The sequence below is a fragment of the Hordeum vulgare genome, chromosome 6H (assembly GCF_904849725.1).
Source record: "Hordeum vulgare subsp. vulgare chromosome 6H, MorexV3_pseudomolecules_assembly, whole genome shotgun sequence".
NCBI classification, from domain to species: domain Eukaryota; kingdom Viridiplantae; phylum Streptophyta; class Magnoliopsida; order Poales; family Poaceae; genus Hordeum; species Hordeum vulgare.
Window position 1 is genome coordinate 490,075,591 of NC_058523.1, and position 14,894 is coordinate 490,090,484.

General features: G+C 44.3%; 1 protein-coding gene across 1 annotated transcript; it reads right to left on the reverse strand.

The window, feature by feature from the left end:
- Nucleotides 1-341: 341 nt before the first annotated feature.
- On the reverse strand, nt 342-4,990 carry LOC123401816. Its single transcript, XM_045095665.1, has 7 exons — nt 4,374-4,990; nt 4,177-4,257; nt 3,894-4,070; nt 3,021-3,191; nt 2,030-2,239; nt 1,819-1,907; nt 342-1,282 (listed from the first exon to the last, which is right to left on the reverse strand). Exons 1-7 carry the CDS (start codon nt 4,468-4,470, stop codon nt 587-589), a joined length of 1,521 nt encoding a protein of 506 aa, XP_044951600.1. The 5' UTR covers nt 4,471-4,990; the 3' UTR covers nt 342-586.
- Between the last annotated feature and the right edge of the window lie 9,904 nt (nt 4,991-14,894).

Consider the following 14,894-nt stretch of genomic DNA (forward strand, 5'->3'; position numbering starts at 1 on the left):
AACGGTAAGGATACGCTGCCCTGACGTGAACAAATTGACTACCTTCCTACCGTCATGAACTTAACGGTAAGAAAAGGGTCACATCCCAAATAATTTTCAAACATGGTCAGATCCAGCTAAGATTTTACTAAGGGTAAAACACAGAAATTTGCCACGAGCAGCCAGCAGGGCCGGCGTGGCAGCATGTGACTGACCGCCCACCACATCTTCACACTGAATCCTTGTACTGTCAGCCGCACACTGCCCCATGAGCAGCAGCAAATCGCCACGCCTGTCTGCCATGCCCATGGGTGACGGCGCACGTTCCAGCACAGTACGCGAGGAGCCATCCACACAGTGAATTTCAGATCAAAACGCATTTTCATCTACATACATATAACATATATTCCTCGGTAATACATATATTAGTCCAAGATCACATCCTTCTACTAGCAAAAACCCAGCTTCTCCTTCCATCCATGATTCAACCTGGAGCTGCCGCTCCATTTCTCTCCTCGCCACAGCCTTACAGGTAGTACAACAGAGGCGGCAAAGTACCGAAATCTAATCATGTAAACTGGAGAAGGAATAACAAGCTTAGAGCTCTTCAGCCCATGTAGCCGCCGCTGCGGTAGCGCAGCCCGCTCTGCTCGTAGGCCGCCGCGTCGCCATAGTTAACCGGCTTGATCTCCACGGCGCGGCGTGCGCTATCCACCTCCTGCACCGCTCCAAAGACGATCTCGTTCGTCGCCTCGCAGCTCGGCTCGTAGAACGTCTGCGGCCCCAGGGAGTACTGCCTGTTGTGCTGCAGGTACTGCTGGTGATGCACCTGCTGATGTTGCTGCTGCTGCTGCTGCTGCTGCTGCTGAGGCGATTCTCCGTTGTTCCAGCCGTTGTATGGAGCCCGGCCCTGCCGGATGTGGTGGATCTTCTCAGGCTCCTTGGACATGAAAGCGTAGTTCTTGCGAGGGGTTGGTGTCCTCGTGTCCACCACCGGAGGCGTCTCGTCGCGTGGGATGGCGTAGCTTTCTTGCACTGGCCAGGAGCCTGATCTGCCCTGCTGATAGTGGTGGACGCTTGGGCGCTTCTTCCTGGAAAATGCTGCACCGACGATCTCTGCAACGGATGATTTTGCTCCTCCGATTAGCTTGCCGAGTGACGTGAAGAACCCCTCTTCCACTTCTGGTTTCTCGGATTCATCCTCGTTTGGGATTAGCGGGGGTCGAAGGGAAGGCTTTAGCGGCTTCTGAATCTGGTATGGAGGGATGCTTGCGATGCTGGCTTTCATCGGAGTCTGGAGTTCCTGCAAGATAATTTACATTCAAGCCAATGCTGTGGTCAAATTTACTGCATCAAGATCCCTGTTACTCAACTACTGCACAAAAGGAAATTGCATGCCCCACCTAGTTAATCAGAAGAAGTTTCTGATTAAGATTGGGCAATTTAAATAGTGGAAGTGTAGATATGTACAAGCTTCCATTCCAAATTATGTTAACCGGTCCGCTAGGTAGCACTGTGAACTTCCCGATAATAAGTTATTTTACCGAGCAATTTCAACTAGAATGCTGTACTGGTGTACTAGACTACTAGCTATCCAACAATCTGGTAACTGTGGGCATAGTAAGGAAGCTGACTGGGGCCAATGAATGATGGACATCAGTACCAGGAGTGACAAAAGACTGAATGCAACATATTCATGTGCTGGCCTGCTGAGGGACAGCAGGCCCATGGTCCATTGTAGGTGTAGCCCTTGCCTTATTTGTTAACTCTGCCAATCTGGCAGGTAAGTTACATGATGTTAATCCCTCACCAAAAAAAATAAAAATATTAAGCACTTACATCTTCTGTTGATACCATCCCTAAAACCCGGCGTTGGAGCAACGCAAGCATGTAGCCGAAGAAACCAGCAGCAAGAAGCAGTGCTACCCCTGTAAGAATACAACCTAAGTAGTTAGCTATACAGTACAAATGTTAAAAAGCTAACTCAGTTAGTAATAGTATACGGCGACAACAAATTATTCAGGGCATATAATAATCGCACAATACATACCTAGGGGAAAACCAGCTTCATACTGGTACACACAGTCATCAAAGTTGAGCTGAATCTCCCGAATAGCTTGATTTCCTCTGTCAATCACCAAAAGGGAGCAACTACTGGCAATGTAACGGACTTCAAAATCAGTAGAAAATTTTGCATCGTCACTTGGTCCATCAACATGCCCTCCTCTGCTTGATTTCCCACCAGCAATAGTTGTAACTCCTAAATGCCAGAACACAATATGTCAAGCACTTCTTTTAGAATAAATTAGATAAGAAAAAAATGTATAGCGATGGTATAGCATTTTGGTTCAATTTTACTGCGAAGTAACTCGGTTAATTGAAGGTCATAATATAATTCTGCATGTTACGAAAATTCAACTATCAGACTTCTGATTAAGTTAGATGAATGGGTAAATTTGGGGCACAAAATGACATTGCAAGACAGCATTATTGCATTAACAGTGCCAAGTAAAAGTGCTGTGCATGGAACAATTGTTGTTATGAAATAGAATAGCTATAGCAACTTAAACAAGTTAGAAAAGCAGAGAGGTTTCATTTAATGATTCTGATATGCAGCTTCAGAACATTATAATGTCCCAAGAATAGCTTTGTATGCATACAAAAGAGCAGTATTTTCTATCATTTCTTGTCTCACAGTTGTGCTCTTCTGTGGTAACAATCAAGCAAAAAAATTATCTTCCGTTTCTGCAAATCAAGTGATGTTCATGCTTTCAATAAGTTTTTAGAAAGATGCTGTACTTTGGTCATCACGACGACTTTCCGAGATCACTCTAAGCAGATTTACTCAAGCTTGGTACATATATGCTTTGATATTGGTTTACACTTTTCATCCTTCCAAATGCAATTTTGGATGCAGGTGCCAGACTGCCAGTTACTAAATACATGTTGGAAAAGTCCAACAAAATCCAAAAGGCAGACATAGGATGCTCAGGGAACAGACAAAACCATGTGCATATACCCCACAGGACATTTTAGCTTACCTGTATCACTGATCTTTCTAACAGCCATGTTCATAGCATCAGCCACGTATATGTTACCCCTGCCGTCCACCGTAAATCCCTTTGGATGGTTCATCTTCGCCTCTCGCAGCCTCCCATCAATATGACCAGGAATTCCTTCTGGTGAACCAGCAACAAGCTTTGGTCTGCTATCTGCATTTGTTCAGATCAGGACCACAAGATGAAACCAGGGTCAATATAGCTCAAAATCATCTGTTGCTGAACATGGATAGCCATGTCATCATCACCTTATGGAAATGTAGAAACGAAAAAGGTAGATCACAAAACAGGGTAAAACTGTATAGGGCAATCATCTTACAGAAGTTGGCCATGTCATCATCACCTTATGGAAAATGTAGAAACAAAAAAGGTAGATCACAAAACAGGGTAAAGCTGTATAGGGCAATCATCTTACAGAAGTCAGGATATCATCATGCCAACTTGTCCTTGCCAATGCTATAGATTATATCATCAACTTGAACAGATTAACATGAACACCACAAACAAAAAAATAACACAAACTTTTATAAATAACACCAAGCGGATCGAACGACTTACAAATTATAGACCCAATTGCCCACTGTTACATGTGCAAATTACTTCTTCAAATGGAACAAACCAGGTTATAAGAAGACATGAAAAACATTGCAATTTCACACGGCTAACTAACAAATACATCGCAATCAAGAGATAGGCCAGAGCAGAATTCATGACTCCAACCAACCCACAGCATCAGCAGTTGAACACCAACCCTGACCAATCACCTGGCGTGCATCTGATTAGCGGAATCCCACTAGGCACTAACTAGATACTCCAAATTTAGGGAGGGCTAGAAAGAAAAGGAAGGGGGCTCACATCGGGACAGCGGCAGCGCGATCCTGTAGATGTTGCTGTTCATGGAGTCCATGACGAGCAGCTCGCCACCCTGGGTGACCTCCACGGCGTACGGCTCGATCCCCAGCTTGCTGCCGTCGAAGACCGTCTCCACGGTGTACCCGCCCTCGTACTTCACCATGGACTTGGCTCCACTCGCTGCTCCCAATCCCAGAGAAACCAACATTGTATGAGGAAAACCCGGATTCAAGAAACCTGGAAAGCGCGTCAGGGTGCGGGCGAAGAGAGGGATTCCGGCGGTCACCTGTCTTGGCCGTCGATTTGAGCGACCACAGCCGCTTCAGCACCGCCGACGCCGCATTGGAGAGGAACCCGCTCACCACCTCTGCGACGGCAACCAAGAAACACTCGTCAGACAGAACCACCGAACCAAATCGAGAAACGCGGAAGGCGAGGGCGAGAGGGAGAGGGGGAGAGAGAGAGCAAGAAGCGGGGCCTCACTCGCGGGGTACGACGCCGCGGACGCCGGAGGGGCGAAGGCGCCGAGCAGGAGCGCGGCCACGAGCAGCGCCGCGACGCGTCCCCTTGCAGCGCCCATTCGGCCGCCGCCGCTGCTACTACTGCTACTGCTACCACCACGGCGCACGGTCCCTGAGGAGCCCCCGACAGCGCGAGTCCAAGGAGCGGGGACGCGAAGGGCGTGCCGGCGGGCGGGGGGGTTGGTTCAGCGGGAGGCGGCCATTTGGGGAGGACAAAAGTCTCAGATCGAGGAGGGGAATGGGGGGAAACGCCCAAGAATCCGAGCTTTTCTTGCGGGGAGGGGGGCGGAGGAGAGAGGGATTAAAAAGGGGGGAAAGGGACAAGAGAGGCGCTGTTCCGCCTGGCCGCTGCCGCTGCCACTGCCACTCTCCGGTCGCCTTGCTTCGCTCTACGGAATTTTTCGGCTGGGGTTTTGGTTGGGGGGAGGGGGAGAGGAGGATGTGACGGTGACGACTGACGAGAGAGAGAGAGACGGAGGGCGTTCACGTGCGGATGGGGGGGGGGGGGGGGGGGTGGTGATGTAGGTGGTGTTCATCCGTCATTTCGGCGTCCCCTTTAAAACCCCTCGCCGCCTCCTTTTCACTGGAGGAATCTGGGGAAAGAAACGAGCTTTTTGTTTAGGAACTTTGCTAAATCTCCACCGAATATGAAGCTTTTTGTTGAGGCAAGCCTTTCTTTTTACAACTCGGGTGCTAATTATGCTTGAATGCATATATGCCATCGGCACCTAACTCTCTGTTGGATATTTTCAGAATAAAAATAAAAAACCGTCTATTGGAGGGAAACTTTTATGAAAACGCGGGTTAAGGCTCCCCGATGTATCGTATCTTAACTCGTATCGTGTGCATTAGACCTGCATTTACATGCGTTTGTCTAATGGCTTGTATCCTAAAAATGTATTTCATTTAATGTTTTTATTCAAAAATATCATGAGTTACCTTGGATTCGGTGCTAGGGGGGCTTGGTATGTCCTGGAGGGTAACTTTTTTCGGAAACGATCGTTGGGATCATGTTGCGTATCTATTTGGTCCTCATATTTTAATTTTGGGTACTCTTAATTTATACTATATTAGAACCATACCATCGGGTGTGTGATGCTTGTCTGTGAACCACACCCAAACACGCCAACGTCCCATTGGATAGCATCAAAGCGTTAAATCAAGTCTTTTTCAAGCTTTAGTATTAACCATGCTTAACCGTGTATATGCCCTCGATATCTAATTGCGTCTTGGAGGACAACTTTCATGAAAACGTGGGTTAAGACTATTCGATGCATTGTACCCTAAGTCGTATCGCATGCATTAGATACGCTTATTAAATGATTTATTTCAAAAAAAATCTTCACTTAATGTGTTTTACTTGAAAAAAATCATGAGTTACCTTGGATTCGATGCTAAGGAACCCTTGGATATATCTTGGAGAGCAACTTTTATGTATACACTCGTCGGATCACGCTGCATATCTTCTTGGATTCTATGCTAGGAGCCCTTGGATATATCTTGGAGAGCAACTTTTATGTATACGGTCGTCGGATCACGCTGCATATCTTCTTGGATTCTATGCTAGGAGCCCTTGGATATATCTTAGAGGGCAACTTTTAAGGAAATGCTCGATCGTGATAACATTGCACATCATCTTGATCATGGAGTTTCAATTTTGGATACTCTTGCTTTATATGTTAAAACCACACCACCGAGCATGTGACACATGTGGACCACACTAGAACCCGCCAACATCCCACTCGATAGCGCCAAAGCCAACCACTCAAATTGGATCATGCCTCCGAGATGGCATTGATACGTCTCAAATGTATCTATATTTTTTAATTGTTCCATGCTACTATATTATCACTTTTGTATACTTTTTCTACCAATTTATATTATTTTCTCGATTAACCTATTAATTAAGTGCCTAGTCCAGTTGTTGTTTTCTCCATGTTTTACTTTATAGAATATTAATATCTATGGAGGTCAATAAAACCTAAGGATTTAATACGAATTTTTGGATGCACGAAGATTCCAGAAAGTACCCAAGGGAGATGAGAGGGGCCACATGGCCTCCACATGGCCTGGTGGCGCGGTCAGGGCCTAGGCCGAGCCCATGGTTGTCTGGCCCCACAAGAACCACCTTAAATCCATTCTTTTGTCTATTAAGTCATATTTTACAAAACCCTTCGCATGATTTTTTCTGTCGCCGCAAGTTTCTGTACCAAGGAGATCCAATCTGCGGACTTGTTCTAACACTTTGCTAGAGGCTTCTTCATTAATCTTGTTGCCTCCATGACCATGTGTGAGTAGTTCCTTTAGGACCTTAGGGTATATAGCAGTAGCTAGTGTTGGAAATATGCCCTAGAGGCAATGATAAAATAGTTATTATTATATTTCCTATTACAAGATAATCATTTATTATCCATGTTATAATTGTATTGAATGAAAACATAGATACATGTGTGGATACATAGACAAAACAATGTCCCTAGCAAGCCTCTAGTTGGCTAGCCAGTTGATCAATGATAGTCAAGGTTTTCTGACTATATGCAAGTGTTGTCACTTGATAACTGGATCACATCATTAGGAGAATCATGTGATGGACTAGACTCAAACTATGAACGTAGCATGTTGATCGTGTCATTTTGTTGCTATTGTTTTCTGCGTGTAAGTATTTATTCCTATGACCATGAGATCATATAACTCACTGGCACCGGAGGAATACCTTGTGTGTATCAAACGTTGCAACGTAACTGGGTGACTATAAAGGTGCTCTACAGGTATCTCCAAAGGTGTCCGTTGAGTTAGTATGGATCAAGACTGGGATTTGTCACTCCGTGTGACGGAGAGGTATCTCGGGGCCCACTCGGTAGTACAACATCACACACAAGCCTTGCAAGCAATGTGACTAAGTGTAAGTCACGGGATCTTGTATTACAGAATGAGTAAAGAGACTTGCCGGTAACGAGATTGAAATAGGTATGCGGATACCGACGATCGATTCTCGGGCAAGTAACATACCGAAGGACAAAGGGAATGACATACGGGATTATATGAATCACTGAGGTTCAACCGATAAGATCTTCGGAGAATATGTAGGATCTAATATGGGAATCCAGGTCCCGCTATTGGATATTGACTGAGGAGTGTCTCGGGTCATGTCTACATAGTTCTTGAACCCGCAGGGTCTGCACACTTAAGGTTCGATGATGTTTTAGTATAGTTGAGTTATATGTGTGGTTACTGAATGTTGTTCGGAGTCCCGGATGAGACCACAGACGTCACGAGGGTTTCGGGAATGGTCCGGAAACGAAGATTGATATATAGGATGGTTTCATTTGGTCACCGGAAAGTTTACGGGCATTACCGGCACTGTACTGGGAGCGATGAATGGGTTCCGGGTGTTTACCGGGAGGGGCCCACCCACCCGGGAGTGAGCCCATGGCCTTAGGGTGGCGCACCAAGTCCTTAGTGGGCTGGTGGAGTTAGCCCAAGAAGGCTATGGCGCCACAAGCAAATATACCGAAGGAAAGAAGAAAAAAAAGGAAAGGAGGGAGATGGGAAGGAAGAGGAGGACTCCTCCTTCCAAACCGAATTGGAGGAGGAGTCCTCCTCCACCCCTTCGGCCGGCGCACCCTTGGGGCCCTTGTTCCCCAAGGCTAGCCCCTCCCCTCCTCCTATATATATTGGTGATTTAGGGTTTTTTGAGACACAACTTTGCCACGTGCAACTCTAGCCTATTCCACATAGTTTTACCTCTAGATCGGATTTCTGCGGAGTTTCGGCGGAACCCTACAAGAGTAGATCATCACCACCACCGGAGCACCGTCACACTGCCGGAGAACTCATCTACTTCTCCGTCTTGCTTGCTGGATCAAGAAGGCCGATATCGTCATCGAGCTGTACGTGTGCTGAACGCGGAGGTGTCGTCCGTTCGGTGTTAGATCGGAACCATTTGTGGGACGGATCGTGGGACAACAATGATTTGAATCACGAAGCTGTAGCACTACATCAACTGCGTTTCTTAACGCTTCCCGCTTAGCGATCTACAAGGGTACGTAGATCTAATCTCCTCTTGTAGATGGACATCACCATGATAGGTCTTCGTGTGCGTAGGAAATTTTTTGTTTCCCATGCAACGTTCCCCTACAGTGGCATCATGAGCTAGGTTCATGCGTAGATGTTATCTCGAGTAGAACACAAAAGATTTTGTGGACGTTGATGTTCGATTTGCTGCCCTCCTTAGTCTTTTCTCGATTTGGCGGTATTGTTGGATTGAAGCGGCCCGGACCGACATTACTCGCACGCTTACGAGAGACTGGTTTCATCGACTAACATGCAACCTCGTTGCATATTGATGACTGGCGGTGCCTATTTCTTCAACTTTAGTTCAATTGGTTTTGACCGAGGCGGTCCTTGGAGAGAGGTTAAATAGCAATTTTGCACATCTCCATTGTGGTTTTTGCGTAAGTAAGATGCGATCATACTAGATACCCATACAGCCACCTAAAACATGCAACAACAAATTAGAGGACGTCTAACTTGTTTTTGCAGGGTATGCTTGTGATATGATATGGCTAATGATGTCATGTGATATATTGGATGTATGAGATGATCATGTTGTAATAGTTAATATCGACTTGCACATCGATGCTACGGCAACTGACATGAGCCATTGGGTTGTCTTTAAACTAACGTTTGTGTTTGCAGATGCATTTACTATATTGCTAGGTCGTAGCTTTAGTAGTAATAGCATAGATAGCATGACAACCTCGATGGCGACACGTTGATGGAGATCATGTTGTGGCTCTAGTGACAAGAAGATCATGCCGGTGCTTTGGTGATGGAGATCAAGAAGCACAAGATGATGGCCATATCATGTCACTTATGAATTGCACCTTATTTTGCTTAGAACGACGGTAGCATTATAAGGTGATCTCTCACTAAAATTTCAGGATGAAATTGTGTTCTCCCCGATTGTGCACCGTTGCGACAGTTTGTTGTTTTGAGACACCACGTGATGATCGGGTGTGATAGACTCAACGTTCACATACAACGGGTGCAAAACAGTTGCACACGTGGAACACTCGGGTTAAACTTGACGAGCCTATCATGTGCAGACATGGTCCCGGAACACATCAGACCGGAAGGTCGAGCATAAATTGTATAGTTGATATGATTAGCATAGAGATGCTTACCACTGAAACTTTCTCAACTCACGTGATGATCGGACTTGAGTTAGTGAATTTGGATCACGTATCACTCAAATGACTAGGGAGATGTACTTTTTGAGTGGGAGTTTATCAGTAATTTGATTAGTTAAACTCTAATTATCTTAAAAATAGTCTAAAGTCCACTTTGCAATATTTGTGTTGTAGATCAATGGCTCACGCAATAGTCATCCTGAATTTTAATACGTTCCTAGAGAAAGCTAAGTTGAAAGATGATGGAAGCAACTTTGTAGACTGGGCTCGTAATCTTAAGTTGCTCCTGCAAGCTGGAAAGAAGGATTATGTCCTTAATCATGCGCTAGGAGATGAACCACCCGCTACGGCTGACCAAGATGTTAAGAACACCTAGTTAACACGTAAGGAGGACTACTCAATCGTTCAATGTGCAGTCTTGTATGGCTTAGAGCCGGTACTTGAACGTCGCTTTGAGCGTCATGGAGCATTTGAGATGTTCCAGGAGTTGAAGTTTATCTTTCAGAAGAACGCCCGGATCGATAGGTATGAGACCTCCGATAAATTCTATGCTTGCAAGATGGAGGAGAATTCGTCTGTCAGTGAACATGTGCTCAAAATGTCTGCGTACTCAAACCGTCTAGCTGAGTTGGGTATTAAACTCCCGCAAGAATCTATCACTGACATAATTCTTCAATCACTGCCACCTAGCTATAAGAGCTTTGTGTCGAACTATAACATGCAAGGGATGAACAAGTCACCCGGCGAGTTATTCGCGATGCTGAAAGTCGCAGAGTCAGAACTCCGGAAAGAGCATCAAGTGTTGATGGTCAATAAGACCACTAGTTTCAAGAGAAACGGTGATACGACCATTTTGCATCATGCTTTCATGTTGATATTTATTGCTTTTGGGCTGTTATTTCACTTCACGGTACAATACTTATGCCTTTTCTCTCTTATTTTGCAAGGTTTACATGAAGAGGGAGAATGTCGGCAGCTGGAATTCTGGCCTGAAAAAGGAGCAAGTTTGAGATGCCTATTCTGCGCAACTCCAAAAGCCGTGAAAATCAAAGTGGATTTTTTTGAGAATATATAAAAAATACTGGGCGAAAGAAGTGCCAGAGGAGCGCAACCAGGGGGGCACAAGCCTGGTAGGCGCGGCCACCCCCTAGCCGCGCCTAGGGGGCTTGTGGGCTCCCTGCTGGCCCATTGGCTCCCCTCTTTTGCTATATGAAGGATTTCGTTCTGAAAAAAAATTAGGAGGAGGCTTTTTGGAGGATTCGCCGCCACCAAGAGGCGAAACCCGAGTAGAACCAATCTGGAGCTCCGGCAGGACGATCCTGCCGGGGAAACTTCCCACCCGGAGGGGGAAATCGTCGTCATCGTCATCACCAACACTCCTCTCATCGGAGAGGACTCGTCACCATCAACATCTTCATCAGCACCATCTCATCTCCAAACCCTAGTTCATCACTTGTAACCAATCTCCGTCTCGCGACTCTGATTGGTACTTGTAAGGTTGCTAGTAGTGTCAATTACTCTTTGTAGTTTATGCTAGTTGGATTATTTGGTGGAAGAGTTTATGTTCAGATCCTTGATGCTACTCATTACCTCTATGGTCATGAATATGATTATGCTTTGTGAGTAGTTACTTTTGTTCCAGAGGACACGGGATAAGTCATGCTAATAGTAGTCATGTGAATTTGGTATTCGTTCGATATTTTGATTTGTTGTATGTTGTTTTTCCTCTAGTGGTGTTATGTGAACGTCGACTACATAACACTTCACCATTATTTGGGCCTAGAGGAAGGCATTGGGAAGTATTAAGTAGATGATGGGTTGCTAGAGTGACAGAAGCTTAAACCCTAGTTTATGTGTTGCTTCGTAAGGGGCTGATTTGGATCCACTAGTTTAATGCTATGGTTAGACTTTGTCTTAATTCTTCTTTCGTAGTTGCGGATGCTTGCGAGAGGGGTTAATCATAAGTGGGATGCTTGTCCAAGTAAGGGCAGTACCCAAGCGTCGGTTCACCCACATATCAAACTATCAAAGTAACGAACGCGAATCATATGAACATGATGAAAACTAGCATGACAGAAATTCCCGTGTGTCCTCGGGAGCGTTTTTCCTCCTATAAGACTTTGTCCAGGCTTGTACCTTGCTACAAAAGGGATTGGGACACTTTGCTGCACCGTTGCTACTTTTGTTACTTGTTGCTTGCTATGAATCATCTCACCACACAACTACTTGTTACGGATAATTTGAGTGCTTGCACATATTACCTTGCTGAAAACCACTTGTCAGATCCTTCTGCTCCTCGTTGGGTTCGACACTCTTACTTATCGAAAGGACTACAATAGATCCCCTATACTTGTGGATCATCAAGACTCTTTCCCGGCGCCGTTGCCGGGGAGTGAAGCGCCTTTGGTAAGTGGAACTAGGTAAGGAAACATTCATATAGTGTGCTAAAATTTATTGTCACTTGTCACTATGGAAACTAATCCTTTGAGGGGCTTGTTCGGGGTATCTTCACCTCAAACGGAAGCACGAATAGTTGCTCCTCAACCTGCTACACCTACTGAAAATATTTGCTTTGAATTCCCTTCGGGTATGCTTGAGAAACTGCTGGCTAATCCTTTTACAGGAGATGGAACATCACATCCAGACTTGCATCTAATCTATGTAGATGAAGTTTGTGGTTTATTTAAGCTTGCAGGTTTGCCCGAGGATGAGGTCAAGAAGAAGGTATTTCCCTTATCATTGAGGGATAAGGCGTTGACATGGTATAGGCTATGTGATAATACTGGATCATGGAACTACAATCGGTTGAAATTGGAATTTCATCAAAAGTTTTATCCTATGCATCTAGTACATCGTGATCGGAATTATATTTATAATTTCTGGCCTCGTGACAGATAAAGCATCGCTCAAGCTTGGGGGAGGCTTAAATCAAAGTTATATTCATGCCCCAACCATGAGCTCTCGAGAGAAATTATCATTCAGAACTTCTATGCTCGGCTTTCTCATGATGATCGCACCATGCTTGACACTTCTTGTACCGGTTCTTTTATGAAGAGAGATATTGACTTAAAATGGAATTTATTGGAGAGAATTAAATGCAACTCTGAAGATTGGGACCTTGATGAAGGTAAGGAGTCATGTATGAATTTCAAGTTTGATTGCGTTAAATTCTGTGTTGAAACAAATACTTGACTTTAGCGCTAAGTATGGACTTGACTCGGAGATAGTAGCTTCATTGTGTGAACCATTTGCTGCTCATATTGATCTCCCCAAAGAGAAGTGGTTTAAATATCATCCTCCTTTAGAAGTCAATGTAGTTAAACCCAATCCAGTTGAAGAGAAAGTCATTGCCTATAATGATCCTATTGTTCCCAGTGCTTACATTGAGAAACCACCTTTCCGTGTTAGGATAAAGGATCACTCTAAAGCTTCAACTGTGATACGTAGAGGCTACATTAGAACACCTACACCCCCTGAGCAAATTAGAGTTCAACCTAGCATTGCTATTATCAAAGATCTCCTGTCCGATGATGTTGAGGGACATAATATTCACTTCTGTGAAGATGCTCCTAGAATTGCTAAACCTCACGCTAGAGATAAACATAGGCATGTTGTTGGCACGCCTGTTGTTTCTGTTAAGATAGGAGATCATTGTTATCATGGTTTATGTCACGTGGGTGCTAGTGTTAGTGCAATACCTCAATCCTTATATGATGAAATCAAAGACGAGATTGCACCTGTCGAGATAGAACCTATTGATGTCACTATTCAGCTTGCCAATAGAGATAATATCTGCCCTGTGGGAATTGTTAGGGATGTTGAAGTCTTGTGTGGTAAAATGAAGTATCCTGCTGATTTCCTCGTTCTTGCTACCACTCAAGATAGCTTTTGCCCCATCATATTTGGTAGACCTTTTCTCAATACTGTCAATGCTCATATTGACTGTGAGAAGCAAACTGTCACTGTTGGCTTTGAAGGTGTGTCACACGAGTTCAATTTCTCCAAGTTTGGTAGACAACCTCATGAAAAAGAGTTGCCTAGTAAGGATGAAACTATTGCCCTAGCTTCTATTGTCGTGCCTCCTACTGATCCTTTGGAGCAATATTTTCTTGAGCATGAAGATGATATGCATATGGATGAAAGGGATGAGATAGATAGAGTTGTCTTAGAACAATATCCTATACTTAAGAATAATTTGCATGTTGAACTGGTTGGGGATCCACCCCCACCAAAGGATGATCCTGTGTTCGAGCTTAAACAGTTGCCTGATACTCTTAAGTATGCTTATCTTGATGAAAAAGAGATATATGCTGTTATTATTAGTGCTAGCCTCTCAGAGCATGAAGAAAAGAAGTTACTAAAAACTCAGAGGAAGCACCGTGCTGCTATTGGATATACTCTTGATGATCTTAAGGGCATTAGTCCCACTCTATGCTAGCACAAGATTAAAACGGATCCTGATTCCAAACCAGTTGCTGATCATCAAACGAGATTAAATCCTAAGATGAAAGAGGTAGTAAGAAAAGAAATACTAAAGCTCCTGGAAGCACGTATTATCTAAGAAGGGAGGCATTACCGTTGTCCCTAATGATAAGGATGAATTGATCCCACAGAGGATTATTACTGGCTATAAGATGGTGATCAATTTTAGGAAATTGAATAAAGCCACTAGGAAAGATCATTACCCTTTGCCTTTTATCGACCAAATGCTAGAAAGACTGTCTAAACACACACACTTCTACTTTCTAGACGATTATTCCAGTTTAGCCCAAATACCAGTTGCACAATCTGATCGGGAGAAAACCACTTTCACCTGCCCTTTTGGTACCTTTGCTTATAGACGTATGCCTTTTGGCTTATGTAATGCACCTGCCACCTTTCAAAGATGTATGATGGCTATATTCTCTGACTTTTGTGAAAAGATTGTTGAGGTTTTCATGGATGACTTCTCCGTTTACGGGTCTTCCTTTGATGATTGCCTCAACAACCTCGATCGAGTCTTGTAGAGATGTAAAGACACCAATCTTGTCTTGAATTGGGAGAATTGCCACTTTATGGTTAATGAAGGCATCATCTTAGGACATAAAAATTTCTGAAAGAGGTATTGAAGTCGATAAGGCTAAAGTTGATGCGATCGAGAAAATGCCATACCCCAAAGATATCAAAGGTATAAGAAGTTTCCTTGGTCATGCTAGTTTCTATAGGAGGTTCATTAAAGACTTCTCTAAGATTTTTAGGCCTCTTACCAATCTCTTGCAAAAGGATATTCCTTTTGTCTTTGACGATGATTG